This window comes from Acipenser ruthenus, chromosome 48 (assembly GCF_902713425.1).
Source record: "Acipenser ruthenus chromosome 48, fAciRut3.2 maternal haplotype, whole genome shotgun sequence".
Lineage (NCBI taxonomy): Eukaryota > Metazoa > Chordata > Actinopteri > Acipenseriformes > Acipenseridae > Acipenser > Acipenser ruthenus.
Genome location: NC_081236.1, coordinates 7,334,973 through 7,355,166, shown reverse-complemented (window position 1 = coordinate 7,355,166; position 20,194 = coordinate 7,334,973). Strand labels below are relative to the sequence as shown.

General features: G+C 47.0%; 1 protein-coding gene across 1 annotated transcript; it reads right to left on the bottom strand.

Annotated features, from left to right (window-relative positions):
* Positions 1–201: 201 nt before the first annotated feature.
* LOC131721183 (macrophage mannose receptor 1-like) lies at positions 202–19,221 on the bottom strand. Its single transcript, XM_059014512.1, has 6 exons — positions 19,185–19,221; positions 10,586–10,927; positions 3,842–4,183; positions 2,971–3,297; positions 2,241–2,582; positions 202–251 (listed from the first exon to the last, which is right to left on the bottom strand). The coding sequence occupies exons 1-6, from the start codon at positions 19,219–19,221 to the stop codon at positions 202–204; spliced, it is 1,440 nt and encodes a 479-aa protein (XP_058870495.1).
* Between the last annotated feature and the right edge of the window lie 973 nt (positions 19,222–20,194).

Here is a 20,194-nt window from a genome sequence, read left to right as displayed (position 1 = left end):
GTACCTAGAACACAAGAAGCAGACGTGTAGAGGTAGATTTTCAGAGATGAACTCTTGTGTTTAGATGTTTAGAGGAGTGTCTAATGTTAGGGCAGTTTTCAACAGTATAAACAGGGTTACCTGTAGACAGATTATTTGCTGGACAATATAATGTAACTCTATACATTAGGATTCCAAACCGAAAGACAACCGTCTGCTCTCCTAGTGTTGTTGCTGAATAGTTGCACACAGCTCTCCCACAGCTGATATAGCTCTAGTGGATCACATGACACGTGAGGTGGGCTGTCAATCACACTGAACAGACTGCCATCTTCAAACTGCACTTACCTTGAGAGAGCGGAGTGGAAGGGGGCCTCGAGGATTCTGCTTCTTTGAAAAGAAAGAGAGAAAAAAGAAAGTTTATAACAAAGCCAGATTCCTGCAGTGGTTCTGAATCCACTGAAGTGATTACACTGCATACCTTGAGAGACTGGAGTGGAAGGGGGGCTTGTGGGGTCTGAATCTGTAAAGAAAACACACAACAACAAGATTTAGTGTTTCCTGTTTCAAGTGTATTGTTCAAATGCATTTCAATGAAACTGTGTCTATGCTGCTCTCTCCACCAGGGCAATAAATAAATACTAATACAATCAAACAATAAGTCATTTATTACAAAGCCACTTTCAAACTGAACTAGTGCACTCCATACCTTTAGAGGCTGGAGTTGAGAGAAGGCTTGAGAGGTTTGGATTTGCAGGAGTAAAAAATACATCATTTGCATTTCTACATTATTGTTTAAATATATTTGAGCGACACCGTGTGTGTGTGTGTGTGTGTGAGTGTGTATCAGTCAGTGTGTGTCTCTGTGTGTGTGTGTGTGTGTGTGTCAGTGTGTGCGTGTCAGTGTGTGTCAGTGTGTGTGTGTGCGTCAATGTGTGTGTGTTTGTGTGTGTCAGTGTGTGAGTGTGTCAGTGTGTGTGTGTGAGTGTGTGTGTGTGCGTCAGTGTGTGTGTGTTTGTGTGTGTCTCTGTGTGTGTGTGTCAGTGTGTCAGTGTGTGTGTGTGTGTGTCAGTGTGTGTGTGTGTGTGTCAGTGTGTGTGTGTGCGTCAGTGTGTGTGTGTTTGTGTGTGTCAGTGTGTGCGTGTCAGTGTGTGCATGTGTCAGTGTGCGTGTGTCAGTGTGCGTGTGTCAGTGTGTGTGTGTGAGTGTGTGTGTGTGAGTGTGAGTGTGTGAGTGTGTGAGTGTGTGAGTGTGAGTGTGTGAGTGTCAGTGTGTGTGTCAGTGTGTGCGCGTGTGTTTGTGTGTGTGTGTGGTGCTGTCATCACCAGGGCAATGGTGAACTCACTGTTGAATTAGTGAGGTTGATAAGAACACTGAGATTCATTTATAACTCATGGTGTGGGCTGTCAATCACACTGAACAAACTGCCATCTTCAAACTGCACTTACCTTGAGAGACCGGAGTGGAAGAGGGGCTCGAGGATTCTCCTTCTGTAACAAGAAAAAGAGAAAAAAGAAAGTTTATAACAAAGCCAGATTCCTGCAGTGGTTCTGAATCCACTGAAGTGATTACACTGCATACCTTGAGAGACCGGAGTGGAAGGGGGGCTTGTGGGGTCTGAATCTGTAAAGAAAACACACAACAACAAGATTTAGTGTTTCTTGTTTCAAGTGTATTGTTCAAATGCATTTCAATGAAACTGTGTCTATGCTGCTGTCTCCACCAGGGCAATGCTGACAATGACATGGTTTATTGTTTTCAAATAAATATAATAAATAGACAGTAAGAATGTATATCACAGCACACGTCTCTCCTGGGTATAACAATGAGGGGTAGCTGCTCCCTCTCACACTCTTAATGACAGGGCTGGATTCTGGTTCTTCAGATCTCTAGGCTACACCCTGCCCTGCTCTGGAGGTCAGACAGCTACTGTAGGATCAGATGGACTGAGCCTCTGAGTCCCTGCTCACAGACTGGGGTACAAACACTGAGCTGAACAAGAGCACAGACTGAACAGGGAGCCTTCAGTCACAGCAGAACAAGGGGTACTGATAGCTGCAATCCACATCACCCCATTACCTCTGGAAGGATATTGACCATCCCATCAGCCTGAGCAGGGAGCCTGTGATTGATTCTCAAAGTGGAAACTGATAGATTTGTCACCACTAGGATTTATTGAAGAGATCTAATCATGCTTCCCTCTTTGAACCTGAAGGTTTACACTGAATTAAATGAGAACACAGTCTGAACAGGGTCCTCACCCTCACAGCAGAAGAAGGACTTCTGAGACTTGCAGCCAGTGTCAGTCCATCCACCAGTCTTACTCATCATCACACAGTTCTCATCCCCTCCCCAATTGTTTGGTTGCCCATAGTTCCAGTTGTGAAATGTGTAGTTATCCCCCTGGTGTGACCACTTCCAGGGCTCATTGAACAGGCCTATCCAGAAGGGCTTGCCCTGCGCTTTCTTCACTATTTCTTCATTTTCACTGGCGTTCTTTATACTGACGAGGTCGGTGTGGTGTTCTCTACAGTACTGCTGAGCTTCAGTCCAGGTTTTCAGTTCTTCAATCAGGGTGTATCTCTCAGTGATGTTGCTGGGCTCTGTAAACACAAACAGCAGATCAAAATCAATGTCAGCTGTGGAGGTGCGCTGGCTCTCCTGTTGTATAGTGATTGAACCCGAGTCACATCCGGCTCAGCTATCAAGGTCCTGAAAAGCAACATCTCTAGCAGTGCATGGGAGTCTCTTTAGTTTATGTCTGAAAAGTATTTAATAGCAAAGTGGGGGATGGGGGAGTCTATTTAATGATTTAGGAATAATGACCGTTCTTTTTCAAATTGATCATTCATATTTTCCTCACAGTCGGTGCAAAATCAATATGAAGCAAACAGTATCACTTACGGCCCCTGTGCAGTATCCAGGGGACCTGGCTTCATCCCCCAGTCCAGTCAGCTGTGTCATTAACAAAGGAATTGAATCTCAACTCACCACTGTAGCACATGAAATAGTTTCCCTGACTGCAGAGTGAATCCTCCCACTCTCCCTCTGAATTCACTGAAGCACAGAAGAGGTATCGTCCCCAGTTGAAGTAGATGACATCACCTCCACTGGACCACTGCCAGTTCTCTTTGTCACGATACAGCCCGATCCAATACCAGTTATATAAAGTAAATAAAGGTATAAGACCTATAAGCTTATTAACCCTGGCCTGGTCTTGAATGGTGGGCAGGTCTCTGCCTTGGTTTCTGCAGTAGCTCTGAGCTCCCTGCCATGTCTTCCAAGCTCCTTCATAGAAACACTGACTAGAGGAGCCGCCTGGGGAGAGGGGACAGCACAATAAAGATGAGTGAAAACGTGTTCTTCACAGAAAAGATTTCCACTGGAAATGGAACCAACAGTCACAGAATACTGGTCTTGTAAGAATGTAGGACACTAGTAGAACTGTATGGTGATAATAAATATACTAACATGCTTGTGGTTTGTACTGTAACACGAGTATCATTCTGGCATGAGTGACGAAGGTCATGGAAACACCAGGTAGACAAAGAAATCGTTGTGAGAAAAACTCAGTTCACTGTCAATCAATGCTAATGTTGTTTTAGAAGGTGCAAAGGTACATGTCTTGTTATTATAGGATATTGCACAGCACAGCACAATACTTTAAAGCCTAAGGAAATATAACTGGGGTTTTGTTTATTATTTTTACCCCATTTAGACCCTCTGTGATTGATTCTCAAAGTGGAAACTGATAGATTTGTCACCACCAGGACCTATTGAAGAGAGCTAATCATGCTTCCCTCTTTGAACCTGAAGGTTTACACTGAATTAAATGAGAACTCAGTCTGAACAGGGTCCTCACCCTCACAGCAGAAGAAGGAGTTCTGATTGTTGCAGCCATAGTCAAACCATCCACCAGTCTTACTCATCAACACACAGTTCTCATCCCCTCCCCCATTGTTTGGTTGCCCATAGTTCCAGTTGTGAAATGTGTAGTTATCCCCCTGGTGTGACCACTTCCAGGGCTCATTGAACAGGCCTATCCAGAAGGGCTTGCCCTGCGCTTTCTTCACTATCTCTTCATTTTCACTGGCGTTCTTTATACTGACGAGGTCGGTGTGGTGTTCTCTACAGTACTGCTGAGCTTCAGTCCAGGTTTTCAGTTCTTCAATCAGGGTGTATCTCTCAGTGATGTTGCTGGTCTCTGTAAACACAAACAAACAGCAGTTGAGAGGCTGGGAGCTGTGGAGGTGAGTTGGCTCTGAACCCAAAACAAATTGTGTTTTCATCAATCCTACAATTTATCACAAACAGCATCCTGTCTACAGTCAGGTACATCTGTGCGTTATTTAAAAATAAGGGGCAACATTCTCGAATTGGCTAATTTACTCCTGTTTCGGTGTTCTCAGTTTGGTATTGTAGATCACATTGCAGACAGATTGGTATTCTCAGTAATGAGTTTAAGTCTGCGAATGTGTAGACACTGGCTATCACTAATTAATCAATGTAATTTACTCAGTATGCAAACGCAGAGACACGGGTTATCACCGCGTGTAATTTACTCAACGTTTGCCCGACACAGGAGACAGTGATTGGCACCTCCACTTCAAACAGTGTCTCAGCTCTGATATGACCAGCCAATCAGAAACGCTCTCTGGCCTCCCTTTGTTCTGAAAGATCCAAGTCAAAGTTGTCCCTTCAGAATGGCTGCAAAGCTGTGGAGTTGGTGTACCACGTCTCTGGTTCCCTCAAGACATCCTGCTTTACCTGAAACTGAACTATACCAACAGGAAGTACACGCAAGTATCAAGCTAATGGTTATCAGGGTATGAGATATATATGTAGTAAAATTACTATCGAAAATAAAATCATACACAAACAGACACATACACGCACAGACACACAGACAGGACACAGACACACAGAGACACACACAGACAGATACAGACAGTCAGACAGACACAGAGACAGACAGACAAACAGAGACACAGACAGATTACAGACAGTCAGACACACACAGACAGACGCACACACACACACACACAGGACACAGACACACACACACAGAGATGATCGAAAGGCAAAGTCAATCTACTGCTGACAATGTGAGAAGAACCCAAAGATGAGATTGCATCCAGATTTGCCACTATGCTGCTGTTGGGGGCGACAGGCCCTCAAAGATACTGAAATCCAAAAGGACACGGTCCAGAAGAAAAACTCTAAGGGCTTTATGTATGATTGATTTTTCAACCTGAACTGAAAACTAATGGTTTACACCAAGTCCACAAGTTAGCGTCAACTATCAGCAAGTTTGAACATCACCATTGAGGGACACATCAGTCATATCCAGGATATTATCGACGATTGGGAACTGACAAGTGATCTGCATGAGGCCAGACTGCTCTCTCACACTTGTAGACACAGTACAGGAGTGGACCAGGAAAAACGTTGAGAAACTGTGCGCTGCCTTAACAAGGAAATGCTCCAAGTATGGTGATCCTGCACAGCCCTGCACACAGCCTGTCTGAGACAATATGAGAAGGATGAGGACCCGGTGATCCCTGCACAGCCCTGCACACAGCCTGTCTCAGACAATGTAAGAAGGATGAGGACCCGGTGATCCCTGCTCAGCCCTGCACACAGCCTGTCTCAGACAGTGTAAGAAGGATGAGGACCCGGTGATCCCTGCACAGCCCTGCACACAGCCTGTCTCATACAATGTAAGAAGGATGAGGACCCGGTGATCCCTGCACAGCCCAGCACACAGCCTGTCTGAGACAATATGAGAAGGATGAGGACCCGGTGATCCCTGCACAGCCCTGCACACAGCCTGTCTGAGACAATGTAAGAAGGATGAGGACCCGGTGATCCCTGCACAGCCCTGCACACAGCCTGTCTGAGACAATGTAAGAAGGATGAGGACCCGGTGATCCCTGCACAGCCCAGCACACAGCCTGTCTCATACAATGTAAGAAGGATGAGGACCCGGTGATCCCTGCACAGCCCTGCACACAGCCTGTCTGAGACAATGTAAGAAGGATGAGGACCCGGTGATCCCTGCACAGCCCTGCACACAGCCTGTCTCAGACAATGTAAGAAGGATGAGGACCCGGTGATCCCTGCACAGCCCTGCACACAGCCTGTCTCAGACAATGTAAGAAGGATGAGGACCCGGTGATCCCTGCACAGCCCTGCACACAGCCTGTCTGAGACAATGTAAGAAGGATGAGGACCCGGTGATCCCTGCACAGCCCTGCACACAGCCTGTCTCAGACAATGTAAGAAGGATGAGGACTGTGGCAAAGTGCCCCGCCCCTGTGTGCATTTGTGTGTTCTGTGTTGTGTATATGCGTGCGTATGTTAATGTTGGTGTATAGATTGGTACACGGGATATAAACGGGTCTGTGTTTCACGTGTATTTAAAGTGTATAATTATATTTAGGCACGAGGATGGCACATCACTTCACGTGCAGATAAAATGTGTATAATGTGTGGCACGGGGTTGCACGTAATGAATTCACGTGCTGGGATTCAAGTGAATAATTAATTAGTAATTGAATCCCAGCACAAACAGTATAAATAGATGCACGTTTAGTCACTCGTGGTTAGGTGTTCGGTGAGTGGAGAACGGGAGAGAGAGAAGGAGAAAGTAAAAGAAAGCAAAAGCGTAAAGAGTAAAGATAAGTGTTTTCACTCACCGTGTTTGTTCGTCCCTGTTTGTTAGTGTCTGTCCGTTTTGTCTACCTGTTTATTTTGGCGTGTAGTGCCGTGTCCCGTGTTTTTGTGTTTAAAACCTTTTATTTTCTGTTTATTAAATGCTGAGCGCGATCACGCGCCCAGCTTATACCAAACCACATCTCTCTGTTTATTTATTTCCTGCATCTGGTCTGACGCCACCCACTCCGGCCGTCTTTGTGACACGTGGTGTCATCGTGGGATAGCCGCGCCTCCAAGCGTCAGACCAGGAGAGGTCTGGATTAAAAAAAAAAAAAAAAAAAAAAAAAAAAAGGATTACAAATATTGTTTTTGGGGAAAAAAAAAGAAGAAAAAAAAGTCAATGGCAGAAGACGCCATCAAACTGCGGGGCTGGTTCCTGGAGAATGCTGGGCTGGAGGCCCAGTCTCTGCCCATGGTCGTCCGGGCTCTGTGGATGATGGACTGTGAGAGATGGGAGGCATATCAGGAGGAACACACCCCAAACACCTTGGAGGAAGGTGTGGAGTTTGTCCTCAGCTACCTGGAGGCAACCATAAATGGAACAGCAGCCCAGGTAGCAGGACCACCAGCAGAGGAGTACCTGCTGTCCCCATCTCCACCAGCAGAGGGTGAGTACCTGCTGTCCCCATCTCCACCAGCAGAGGGTGAATGCCTGCTGGTTTTGCCTCCACAGCCCAAGCGGGAGGAGCCTGAGCGTCCACAGCCCAAATGGGAGGAGCCTGAGCGTCCACAGCCCAAGTGGGAGGAGCCTGAGCGTCCACAGCCCAAGCGGGAGGAGCCCGAACGTCCTACGCCTGAGTGGGAGGAGCCCGAACGTCCTACGCCTGAGTGGGAGGAGCCCGAACGTCCTACGCCTGAGTGGGAGGAGCCCGAACGTCCTACGCCTGAGTGGGAGGAGCCCGAACGTCCTACGCCTGAGTGGGAGGAGCCCGAACGTCCACAGCCTGAGTGGGAGGAGCCCGAACGTCCAAAGCCCAAAAGGGAGGAGTCGGTGCGTCCACAGCCCAAAAGGGAGGAGTCGGTGCGTCCACAGCCCAAAAGGGAGGAGTCGGTGCGTCCACAGCCCAAAAGGGAGGAGTCGGTGCGTCCACAGCCCAAAAGGGAGGAGTCGGTGCGTCCACAGCCCAAAAGGGAGGAGTCGGTGCGTCCACAGCCCAAAAAGAGGGAAGTCGGGGCTTCCACAGCCGTAGGACCCAAGCTGCCAGCAGAGGGAGAATGCCTGCTGGTCCCACCTCCACCAGCAGAGGGTGAATACCTGCTGGTGCCGTTCCAAGAGCCAGAAGGGGAGGAGTTACAGGCTCAACCCCCTGAAAATTTTTGGGGGGGAGAAGGGCAGGATGCTGGTGTCCCCCAGCAGCCTCTAGCTATGCTGCTGAAGGCAGCATGGCGCGCACATGCCCAGCCGCCACAGCAGAGGGAGCCAGCACCGCCACAGCCTCCCTCTGAGTGGCCAGCATCAGCCCCATCGCCTCTACCTCCGCCACCTCCACCAGCAGAGGGTGAATACCTGCTGGTTCCACCTCCACCAGCAGAGGGTGAATGCCTGCTGGTTCCACCTCCACCGCAGTGGGAGGACTGCTTGCCCCTCCCACCTCCACCAGCAGAGGGTGAATACCTGCTGGTCCCACCTCCACCAGCAGAGGGTGAATGCCTGCTGGTTCCACCTCCACCGCAGTGGGAGGACTGCTGGCCCCTCCCACCTCCACCAGCAGAGGGTGAATGCCTGCTGGTTCCACCACCGCCAGGAGCAGAGGAGCTGGAGCTGCCTCTGCCTCCACCACCGCCAGGAGCAGAGGAGCTGGAGCTGCCTCTGCCTCCACCACCGCCAGGAGCAGAGGAGCTGGAGCTGCCTCTGCCTCCACCACCGCCCGGAGCAGAGGAGCTGGAGCTGCCTCTGCCTCCACCACCGCCCGAAGCAGAGGAGCAGGAGCTGCCTCTGCCTCCACCACCGCCAGGAGCAGAGGAGCTGGAGCTGCCTCTGCCTCCACCACCGCCAGGAGCAGAGGAGCTGGAGCTGCCTCTGCCTCCACCACCGCCAGGAGCAGAGGGGCTGGAGCTGCCTCTGCCTCCACCACCGCCAGGAGCAGAGGAGCTGGAGCTGCCTCTGCCTCCACCACCGCCCGGAGCAGAGGAGCTGGAGCTGCCTCTGCCTCCGCCACCGCCCGGAGCAGAGGAGCATGCCTCTGCTGCCCGTACCTCCGCAGGGAGTACGGTGGCCGGAGCCCCAGAAAGGGGAGCTGCCGGCCACGAAGAAGGGGGAGGAGGTCTGGAGACCACTTTCCCCAGCAGCAGTTTCGCTGCAGGAGTTCTTGTGGCCGGAGCCCCACAGGAGGGAGCTGCCGGCTACGAAGAAGGGGGAGGTCGGGGGACCACCTGCCCCCGCAGCTTTTTCGCTGCAGGACGGGACCAGCATGCTGTCAGCCGTGCCACTACCGGCAGGGGAGCTGACAGCATTTCCAGCCATGGGCCCACTGAAGCCTCCCTTCCCAGCCCGAGACTTTGTCCTGGACTGCTGGGTTTTTAAGGGGGGAGGTGGCCGTTGAGGCCATGTGTGCTGCGCACAAGGGGGGGTATATGTGGCAAAGTGCCCCGCCCCTGTGTGCATTTGTGTGTTCTGTGTATGTATGTTGCGTGCGTATGTTAATGTTGGTGTATAGATTGGTACACGGGATATAAACGGGTCTGTGTTTCACGTGTATTTAAAGTGTATAATTATATTTAGGCACGAGGATGGCACATCACTTCACGTGCAGATAAAATGTGTATAATGTGTGGCACGGGGTTGCACGTAATGAATTCACGTGCTGGGATTCAAGTGAATAATTAATTAGTAATTGAATCCCAGCACAAACAGTATAAATAGATGCACGTTTAGTCACTCGTGGTTAGGTGTTTGGTGAGTGGAGAACGGGAGAGAGAGAAGGAGAAAGTAAAAGAAAGCAAAAGCGTAAAGAGTAAAGATAAGTGTTTTCACTCACCGTGTTTGTTCGTCCCTGTTTGTTAGTGTCTGTCCGTTTTGTCTACCTGTTTATTTTGGCGTGTAGTGCCGTGTCCCGTGTTTTTGTGTTTAAAACCTTTTATTTTCTGTTTATTAAATGCTGAGCGCGATCACGCGCCCAGCTTATACCAAACCACATCTCTCTGTTTATTTATTTCCTGCATCTGGTCTGACGCCACCCACTCCGGCCGTCTTTGTGACAGGACACAAGAGACTTCTACAAGGAGCTGAAACTCCTTTACTATGCAGGTGAAGCACATCCAGGGGACAATGTAGACAAGAGCTTCCAGCTGCTGTTCATACATAACCTGTCTGCAGAGGTCAGAGCTGCCATGAGCACAGTGGAAATGCAGACAACTCAATGCCCACCATCCTGGAAGCTAAAGGAGAGTATGGTGAAATATACAGATACCCGGCCCAATACCAGCAGCACTCAGGTACTAGGAGATGAAGCAGAGCCTGACTTTCCTGGATCTGAAAGAAATGAACTGCCACAGAACACCCAGAGAAGATTTCAACCTTCACACAGCAAACCCCAGCCCAGAGGGGAAGGTAAACCTGACAGCCCTACACCTCACCAGAGGGGGGTAACACAGTGTTATAGATCCATCCATCTATCACTAACAAAATGTAGGTATCTTTTTGAACTGCCTATGAAACACACCAAACACATCTAATAAGCGTATGTTTTTGTATCCTTTCAAGGGCAAACTTGGATTCAGGGTTTTGACTGAAAATATTTGCAAGCTGAAATAGTTTGAGATATTAGCAGCTGTAGGAGTGGGTGGATTTGCAAACTCATACAAGCTCCCCTCACAAGGATGCTTAATAATTAGAAGAACTAAAATAAATGAATAATCAATTGCAATATAGCAATAATTATGTCTTTACCTTTGTAGCACATGAAGGCTTTCTGAAGGTGGCAGGGTAAATCAGTCCACTTTCCATCTGAATTGACTGAAGCACAGAAGAGGTCTGCCCTCCAGTTGGAGTAGATGACATCATCGCTGTTAGACCACTGCCAGTTCTGTGTGTCATCACGATACAGCCCGATCCAGGAATCCCCGAGAGAAGCTCCTGCAATATTTAAGAGCTGCTCTGCTTCTTCCTGGCTGCGCACAGTGGCCAGGTCTGTGTGCTTCTCTCTACAGTAGCTCTGAGCTTCAGACCAGCTCTTCTCAGTTTTCACAAACACGTGTTTTCTGATCTGGTTGTACGCAGGCACACAAAACCCTGATAAAGAATAAACAGCATTATTAACATGCTGATAGCTAGTGGAGTGAAAGATTAATAGACTGAGACAGGCTAGCATCCTATACCAGCCCATTCTCAGAAATGTTCTGTCCCTGCCGAGGAACTGAAGACATTTAAAAAAAAAAAAATAGATTTTTATTTGTATTTAAATAAATTTTAGAAACATATTTTCATATATTTTAACATCAATGGAGATTTATTCATTTTTAAATATATTGCAATATGTTCCATCAAATACATGAAGATATTTTGAAATCTATTCTGATTGATGTAAGGTATTACCCTGTGTGGCGCTGTAGCCTCCCAGATGGTATTTGCAGGCACAGACACAGAAAGCTGCACGGTTAAATGCACTAATGAGCCTTTTAATTAAACAAATGAACAACACAAAATGATACAAAAACTAACACCACACTGGTCAAAATAAAAGGCACAAGGGCTGACAGCGGTGCGAGGTATTCCGGCAGCGTAATGATGCTAGTGGCAACGCTAACAGCTGTGCGGGGCGCTGCGGCAGAGGAAATGATGCTAGTGGCAACGCTAACAGCTGTGCGGGGCGCTGCGGCAGAGGAAATGATGCTAGTGGCAACGCTAACAGCTGTGCGGGGCGCTGCGGCAGAGGAAATGATGCTAGTGGCAATGCTAACAGCTGTGCGGGGCGCTGCGGCAGAGGAAATGATGCTAGTGGCAACGCTAACAGCTGTGCGGGGCGCTGCGGCAGAGGAAATGATGCTAGTGGCAATGCTAACAGCTGTGCGGGGTGTGACAGAGTGGTTGCAGTGATGACATCATGGACCAAGAAGCAGAAACACATAAACAAAGAAGGGCGACTTATCCCCTATCTGTAGAATGTAAAATATGCTTCATTTCCTATTCAAAGCATTGTCTTTTTAAAACAATTGCATTTTTAAACACGATTCACTTAGATTTATTTAGAGCTTCCTTAACATGTTATTATTTCTACGATCAATGTTTTCACCTGGCCTGACAAGAACTCTTTATCACTGAAGTGCTGTCAGAAATTGCCACTGTCATGCATATTCATGAGCAGTCAAGCAGTGTGGCTTGGTTGTCAAGGACAGACAACAACTAGTAATACAGTATAATGCCTCGGAGGCTGTGGCAGACAAAGCCGCAGGTCTTTTAGAACATAAGAAAGTTTACAAACGAGAGGAGGCCATTCAGCCCATCTTGCTCGTTTGGTTGTTAATAGCTTATTGATCCCAGAGTCTCATCAAGTAGCTTCTTGAAGGATCCCAGGGTGTCAGCTTCAACAACATTACTGGGGAGTTGGTTCCATACCTTCACAATTCTCTGTGTAAAAAGTGCCTCCTATTTTCTGTTCTAAATGCCCCTTTATCTAATCTCCATTTGTGACCCCTGGTCCTTGTTTCTTTTTTCAGGTAAAAAATGTCCCCTGGGTCGACATTGTCTATACCTTTTAGGCTTTTAAATGCTTGAATCAGATCGCCGTGTAGTCTTCTTTGTTCAAGACTGAATAGATTCAATTATTTTAGCTTGTCTGTATACGACATGCCTTTTAAATCCGGGAAAATTCTGGTTGTTCTTCTTTGCACTCTTTCTAGAGCAGCAATATCCTTTTTTGTAACGAGGTGACCAGAACTGAACACAATATTCTAGATGAGGTCTTACTAATGCATTGTAAAGTTTTAACATTGCTTCCCTTGATTTAAATTCAACACTTCTCACAATATATCCGAGCATCTTGTTGGCCTTTTTTTATAGCTTCCCCACATTGTCTAGATGAAGACATTTCTGAGTCAACATAAACTGCTAGCTCTTTTTCATAGATTCTTTCTTCAATTTCAGTATCTCCCATATGATATTTATAATGCACATTTTTATTGCCTGCATGCAATACTTTACCCTTTTCTCTATTAAATGTCATTTGCCATGTGTCTGCCCAGTTCTGAATGCTGTCTAGATCATTTTGAATGACCTTTGCTGCTGCAAGAGTGTTTGCCACTCCTCCTATTTTTGTGTCGTCTGCAAATTTAACAAGTTTGCTTACTATACCGGCAGCAGTGTGGCGTAGTGGTTAGGGCTCTGGACTCTTGACTGGAGGGTTGTGGGTTCAATCCCTGGTAGGGGACACTGCTGCTGTACCCTTGAGCAAGGTACTTTACCTAAATTGCTCCAGTAAAAACCCAACTGTATAAATGGGTAATTGTATGTAAAAATAATATGATATCTTGTAACAATTGTAAGTTGCCCTGGATAAGGGCGTCTGCTAAGAAATAAATAATAATACCAGAATCTAAATCATTAATGTAGATTAGGAATAGCAGAGGACCTAATACTGATCCCTGTGGTACTCCACTGGTTACCGGTTTATAAACAACTTCTTTCATTTTATATTCTGGCCGAGGGAATCATTGGCTATTAATTATCTTGTTAACCGCAGGGCTGGCTTTACACATTTTGCTGCCCTTCACAGACACACACTATTGCCACGTTAATTAAAATAATGTACTAAAATGATAGTAATGATTTCAGTTGGAAGAAATGTCTTCCAGATGATGAAAACATGACTCTTCTGGCTTTTTATTTGCAGTGCTTCCTGCAGATCCAGGTCTGGGGCAAGTTCATTGTTCACTTGAAATCGTTGCAAGTCCGTTCAGCCAGTCCTGTGTCACTGTGGACCGCAGGTGGTGTTACATAAGTTTCAAATTTGAGAAACTGCGCTCCCCACTCGCAACTCTGACTGGCAGCGTCAGCAGTATCCTCAGCTAAATAAATGCGTTTGAAAACACTGAAAGACATATTGTTTTTACCTAATTTCGTATTCGATTAGGCAATTATCAACGATAACACCGTGTAACAATTTTTTTTTTTTTTGGTTCCTGGGTAGTAAGTGTTATTTCCTAATTGCTTATGCCTCAAAAGTATAGAAAATGGCTATTATTCCCCACAAACTTTGCTTTTGTGACCAGGACAGTGATATTTTGAAATTTACCTATTTTCCAGAACATTCCAGATAGATTCAGTGCTGAGTAAACTCGGAGTAACTTCTAGAACTTTCTAGAACTTTCCAGTAATATAAATAGTAGTATAAATACAGGGGTGTGACAGGATTGGCAGAGGTTGAGGCTCAGAGACAGTTTGATGTTCAAAATAAAGCTTTTTAATAAACAAAAATACAAAAAATAAGCAGGCACGAGGGCCAAACAGAAAGGTTTCAAAACACAAAATAGACACAAAACAAAACTTACAAATTAAGGCTTCCAGGCTGGGCGTTGCCTTCACTGGATTCAGTAACTAATAAAACACAGCACAAACAAAAACACTCTTCTTCTCCTTCCAGAACTCTCTCCTCCAACTGGGAGGCTGAGGCCTCCTTTTATGCCAGGTGGCTAAGTCCATAATTGAATAATTAATTGACTGATTGCTCCCACCTGACACATTCAACCTGGGCAGGGAGGAGAATTTAACTCCTTCTCTGCCAGTATTTTTAAGGGCAGAGCCCTGCTCTGCCACACACCTCCCTCCACGTACAAAGTACGGAGGCCGCAATCGGCCAAACTCACCCCCCCCCCCTTTGAACCCAAGCCCTCCCACCAAGAGTCCCCTTATGTCCCTTGGGTGGGCTATTTCAACGGGCGGTGGTGGGCGGGGTTGATGTCGGCTCCCCCAAACTTTCTTCAACAGCGGGGGCCCCGGACCATCCAAGAACATAAACGCTGGCAGGGAGGTTGGACCCTCCAGCAGGAGTAGCGATGGTGGCACCTCTGGTGGCGGAGGCGGGAACGGCGGCCCGTCTCCCTCTGCTGGCGGAGGCGGGAACGGCGGCCCGTCTCCCTCTGCTGGCAGAGGCTGGAACGGCGGCCCGTCTCCCTCTGCTGGCGGAGGCGGGAACGGCGGCCCGTCTCCCTCTGCTGGCGGAGGCGGGAACGGCGGCTCGTCTCCCTCTGCTGGCGGAGGCGGGAACGGCGGCTCGTCTCCCTCTGCCTGCGGTGGAGGGAGAGACAGCTCCGGCTGTTCCCCCTCTGCTGGCGGTGGTGGTGAAAACAGCCTGTATTCTTCCCCTGCGGGTCCCTTCAGCCCTGGGCCTGTGGGCTTCCCCTTCTCGGGCCGTGGACGCACGACTCCTCCCGCTCGGGCCGTGGACGCACCGACTCCTCCCGCTCGGGCTCCTCCCTCTCGGGCTGTGGACGTTCGGGCTCCTCCCTCTCGGGCTGTGGACGTTCGGGCTCCCCCTCTCTGGGCGACGGCAGCGGCTCCCCCTCTCTGGGCGACGGCAGCGGCCCCCCCTCGCTGGGCGACGGCAGCGGCTCCCCTTCTGGCTCTCGGGACGGCGGCTCCTCCCCTTCTGGCTGTCGGGACGACGGCTCCTCCCCTTCTGGCTGTCGGGACGGCGGCTCCTCCCCCTCTGGCTCTCGGGACGGCGGCTCCTCCCCCTCTGGCTCTCGGGACGGCGGCTCCACCCCCTCTGGCTCTCGGGACGCGTCCTCTTCATGCCCGTACTGGCAGCAGTGAGCGCACCACTCCTCTACTTCAATGACGGGAGCCCCTCCCATGTCTACCTCCAGGTAATCCAGCACCATGCTAGCTATATCCTGGAGGGAAACCGGGTGATGCCGTCTCTCCCACTCTTCCCACCTCTCCCCATCTCGACGCCACAGCGTGCGGATGGCTATGGGAAGGTCGTGGGGGAGGTCTGCTTCGGGGTGCACCAGCCACTCCCAGATCTCCCACGATGGTGGTGAAGGCGGTGATGTTGGAAGTGGTGGGGTGGCTGCCGAGGACGGGGTTTGCAGCTGCTTCTGGTCCGGGTTGTGGGGGCATCCTGCCCAGCTGTGGCCATCCGCCTCACAGCGCCCACACCAGTCAGCTGGTGGCACATCTGGACAGGACCTCCACCGATGATCCTCCTTCCCGCACCAGGAACACCACGGGAAGAGGCTCGCTGGGTCCTCCAACAGGGTTTGGGGTGGTGGTGGCAGCTGCTGTTGTTGCTGCTGCTGTTTCTGTCGCTGCCTCTGTCTGCTCTTCTTGCCCATTTTATTTTTTTTTTCAAAAAAACTCACAAAATTCAAAAAACAAACAAAAAAAAATACTGCCCTGAGCCTCCAGGTGGCGTTATCCCACTTCTGAGCACCAACTGTGACAGGATTGGCAGAGGTTGAGGCTCAGAGACAGTTTGAAGTTCAAAATAAATCTTTTTAATAAACAAAAATACAAAAAATAAACAGGCACGAGGGCCAAACAAAAAGGTTTCAAAACACAAAATAGACACAAAACAAAACTTACAAATTAAGGCTTCCAGGCTGGGCGTTGCCTTCACTGGATTCAGTAACTAATAAAACACAGCACAAACAAAAACACTCTTCTCCTTCCAGAACTCTCTCCTCCAACTGGGAGGCTGAGGCCTCCTTTTATGCCAGGTGGCTAAGTCCATAATTGAATAGTTCATTGATTGATTGCTCCCACCTGACACAATCAACCTGGGCAGGGAGGAGAATTTAACTCCTTCCCTGCCAGTATTTTTAAGGGCAGAGCCCTGCTCTGCCACAAGGGGCCTTAAGCCCACCAGTTCAGTTTAGTTCCAGCTGCCTAAGTGGATACATATCTGCATTTTTCTGAGATGGCATCAAGAGGCTGCAGGCATCCGGCAGACGCATTTTGCTATGTCTGCGGCCAATTTATCAAGACAAGAGCGAAAAAGTACTCCGTGGAAGCATCTGCTAAGATGTGTGAGGCCTACAAGGCATATTTTGGCATGCCTGTCGGGGATCAAGACAAACCCTGGGCACCTCATTTCACCTGCGAGCACTGCAAAAAAACTCTGGAAGGTAAGATGGACAATTGTTGCTCGGAATTTTATGTTATAAAATTTGTTAAAATTTTTAAAATTGTAAAAGTTTTTAATTTTAAAATGTTTTACAATTTTCAATGTTATTGAAAAAATATATCATATATGAAAAATGTTGCGAGAATCTCTTACACATTAGTCATGGGTGAAATAAATGTATTTTTGTAGGATGGTACAGAGGGGAAAAGAGAGCCATGAAGTTCGCTATCCCAAGAATTTGGCGGGAACCCACTGACCACTCAAGCAACTGCTACTTCTGCATGGTGGACCCTTCCAAGCGGACAGAGTTCTCTGTGGGGAGGAACAACGTCAAGTGGGAGCCACTGGTGGACCCCAGGAAGGTGCTGATGCCACCACTGCACATCAAATTGGGCCTTATGAAACAATTTGTCAGAGCTCTAGATAAGGAGTCGGCAGCCTTCAAGTACCTTCAAGACTTCTTCCCTAAGCTGTCTGAGGCAAAGGTCAAAGCCGGTGTCTTCGTCGGACCACAGATAAAGAAGATCCTGGAGTGCAATGAATTCCCCAAGAAGCTCACTAGTAAGAAGAAAGCGGCTTGGAACAGCTTTGTCGCAGTGGTTCGGGGCTTCCTGGGCAATCACAAGGCCGAAAACTATGTGGAGCTGGTTGAGACTCTGGTGAAATACTACGGTACAATGGGCTGTAGGATGTCCCTCAAAGTCCATATCCTTGATGCTCATCTTGATAAATTCAAGGAGAACATGGGAGCATACTCGGAGGAGCAAGGCGAGCGCTTCCACCAGGATATACTGGACTTTGAACGGCGCTACCAAGGACAGTATAACGAGAACATGATGGGAGACTACATTTGGGGGCTGATTCGTGAAAGTGATTTACAGTATAATCGTAAATCTCGAAAAACTACTCACCTCACTCGTCCTGCCAAATAAATCAAAACCCCATCTTTTCACCGTCATATCTAAAATACCTAAATCATAACAGCAATACAAAACACATACAAAATAATAGAAAACACGCACAGGGGCGGGAGTACCGCGTCACGAGGATATACGTAAAGCACACATAACATACATTAAGAACCACTATTGTTAGAGTATTCAAAACTGTTCAGAAATGAATTGCAACCGTATCTGAGAACTGAACTAAGAAAATAAATACAAGCTGATCATTTTAAAAAAGAGACGGAAATGTACGTCTTTTTAAATGAAGCGGTTTCTTTAAGGGTATTAACATAGAATTAAATCTGAAACAATTTATATTGATCCCAATTCAAATCATCAGACATTATGTCAATTCGTACAGATAAACATTAAAAACTGATACATAAATTATACAGTAGATGCCGCTTATTAGCAACTCTGATAAAGACAACTTTTGGTTATTAAAACCTTTACAGGAACCAATCCTATCCCATGGTTTTTTGCTTAACAACTTTCAGATAAATACAAGTTTTTGATGGCTACCAAGCAGCATCTACTGTATATAAATCAAAAGCTGAATTCAGGAGTTGTAAAATTTACAAAGGATCATCCCGCAGAAGATTAAAAAGGGAGATATTACTATTTTTTTTTTTTACTGTGTTGCCACAATTAAATGAGGAACACCCCCGAGGCATTAGTACTACGCGTAGTAGTGATAATAATAATAATAAGAAGAAGAAGAATACTACTAATAATAATAATAATCATCATCATCATCATCTACCCGCTACCAAACCAAACCACGCCCCAGTCTTGACTGCTCATGAATATTCATGACAGTAGCAATTTCTGACAGCACTTCGGCTACAAAGAGCTCGTCAGGCCAGGTGAAAACATCGATTGTATAAAGAATAACACGTATGTGTTAAGGAGGTGTGTCTCTAAATAAATCTAGGTTAATCTCGTTTAAAAATGCAATCGTTTTAAAAATAGAAGCCTTGGAATAGAAAATGAAGCAGATTTTACATTCTATAGATAGAGGAAAAGTCGCTACCGACACTCTTTGGATTTCCATGATGCACCGCTCAGGCACGGAAGGAAGTTCCAATGTTAAACCAGCAAAGGTGACCATCTTGTGTAGAAAGAAGATCTGTGTCCTCACTAATTACTACCTGTGAATACGTATTCTATTCACCCGTGTCTGGAGCCTAATTAATCACTTAATCATGTATTCACTTGTCGGCTCCAGCCACATTCCCACGTGATCTGACAGGGAGAAATGTAACCCCCTCCCTCCCTGCCAACCCAATATACCCCCTACACACACACACTCACACGCACACACACGCACACGCACACACCCACCCTGTGACAGGCAGACTGAACACAGAGGACTGGGAACCTCTCCAGATACATGGAAAATAATGTGTAACATACAGGCAGGGAGTGTGGGAAATATCAAAGCAAATAGTGAGAAAAAACAGAAATAAAGAAAACCCACCTGCCAGCAGAAGGATGAGGAACCCCCTCTTCTCCATCACAGCAGACTCTGCATTAGAAAGAGAAGACTTTCTATTAATCACCTTCATAGAGGGAAAGCTTCAAATAAAAAAACACAGCAAAACAAAACAACAATAAAAACACAACACTCAATCACATTGGAACCGCAATAGAAATGTTTATTTAACCTCAATCGACATGTTTGTTTCACCTCAATAGAAATGTTTATTTCACCTCAATAGAAATGTTTATTTTTATTATTTATTGAGGAATTACATTGCATATGTGTTCCATGTTCCAAGACTGCTGTTTACAAAATAAACACCACAGTATATTTGATAGGTCTGTGATACCACAGTGCTGAAGAGAAATAATATCATTAGAACTGAATATTTTCATGTGTTCAGTTCAGTGTTCGGTATTGAAGAGTTTGATGCATGCCCGTGCTTAAACACATAACAATTCCTCATCTGCATTGCTTTCTTTAGGTTCATGATGTATTGCTGCTTTCACAGTAATGTTTTACTTGTAACAATTACAGTAGAACCTGCAATATCCGATTTAATTGAAATGAACAAGAAGGCAAAAACAAAACACTGTACATGGACAGGACGGGAGAACATGCTGTATTACATAACAACGGATCCGCTTCTAACAGATGTGACAGCGGTCGTCATGGAAACGAGTTCAGAACCCCAACACTGTCGATTTAAACATCATGAATGTGGACAGCTGTATCACAACTGTATCTGTACTGTACCGGTACTGAAAAGTGAGTTAGGACAGAAAGTGGTTTCGTACGGGTATATTCTATAACGAAACAAACTGTACTGATACAAGTGTGAACAGCGCTTAAAAACGTTGCGCCTGCTGATCTGATTGAGATCAGTCGATTGAATGGGACGTTATCAAGCAAAAATCATCCCATAGGAATGGGCCAGTAGGTACTACTAGCTTCTTAACCCCTAAATCTACCCCCTACCCGTAAACCTAATGTCTACAACTAACCTA

Coding starts and splice junctions, on each gene's coding strand:
- LOC131721183 (XM_059014512.1), bottom strand. CDS start 19,221: ATGGAGAAGAGGGGGTTCCTCATCCTTCTGCTGGCAG. Junction 4,184..10,585: donor AGCCTTCATGTGCTACAAAG/GTAAAGACATAA, acceptor TTGTGTTTACAG/AGACCAGCAACATCACTGAG. Junction 252..2,240: donor GTCCTTCTTCTGCTGTGAGG/GTGAGGACCCTG, acceptor GATCCACTAGAG/CTATATCAGCTGTGGGAGAG.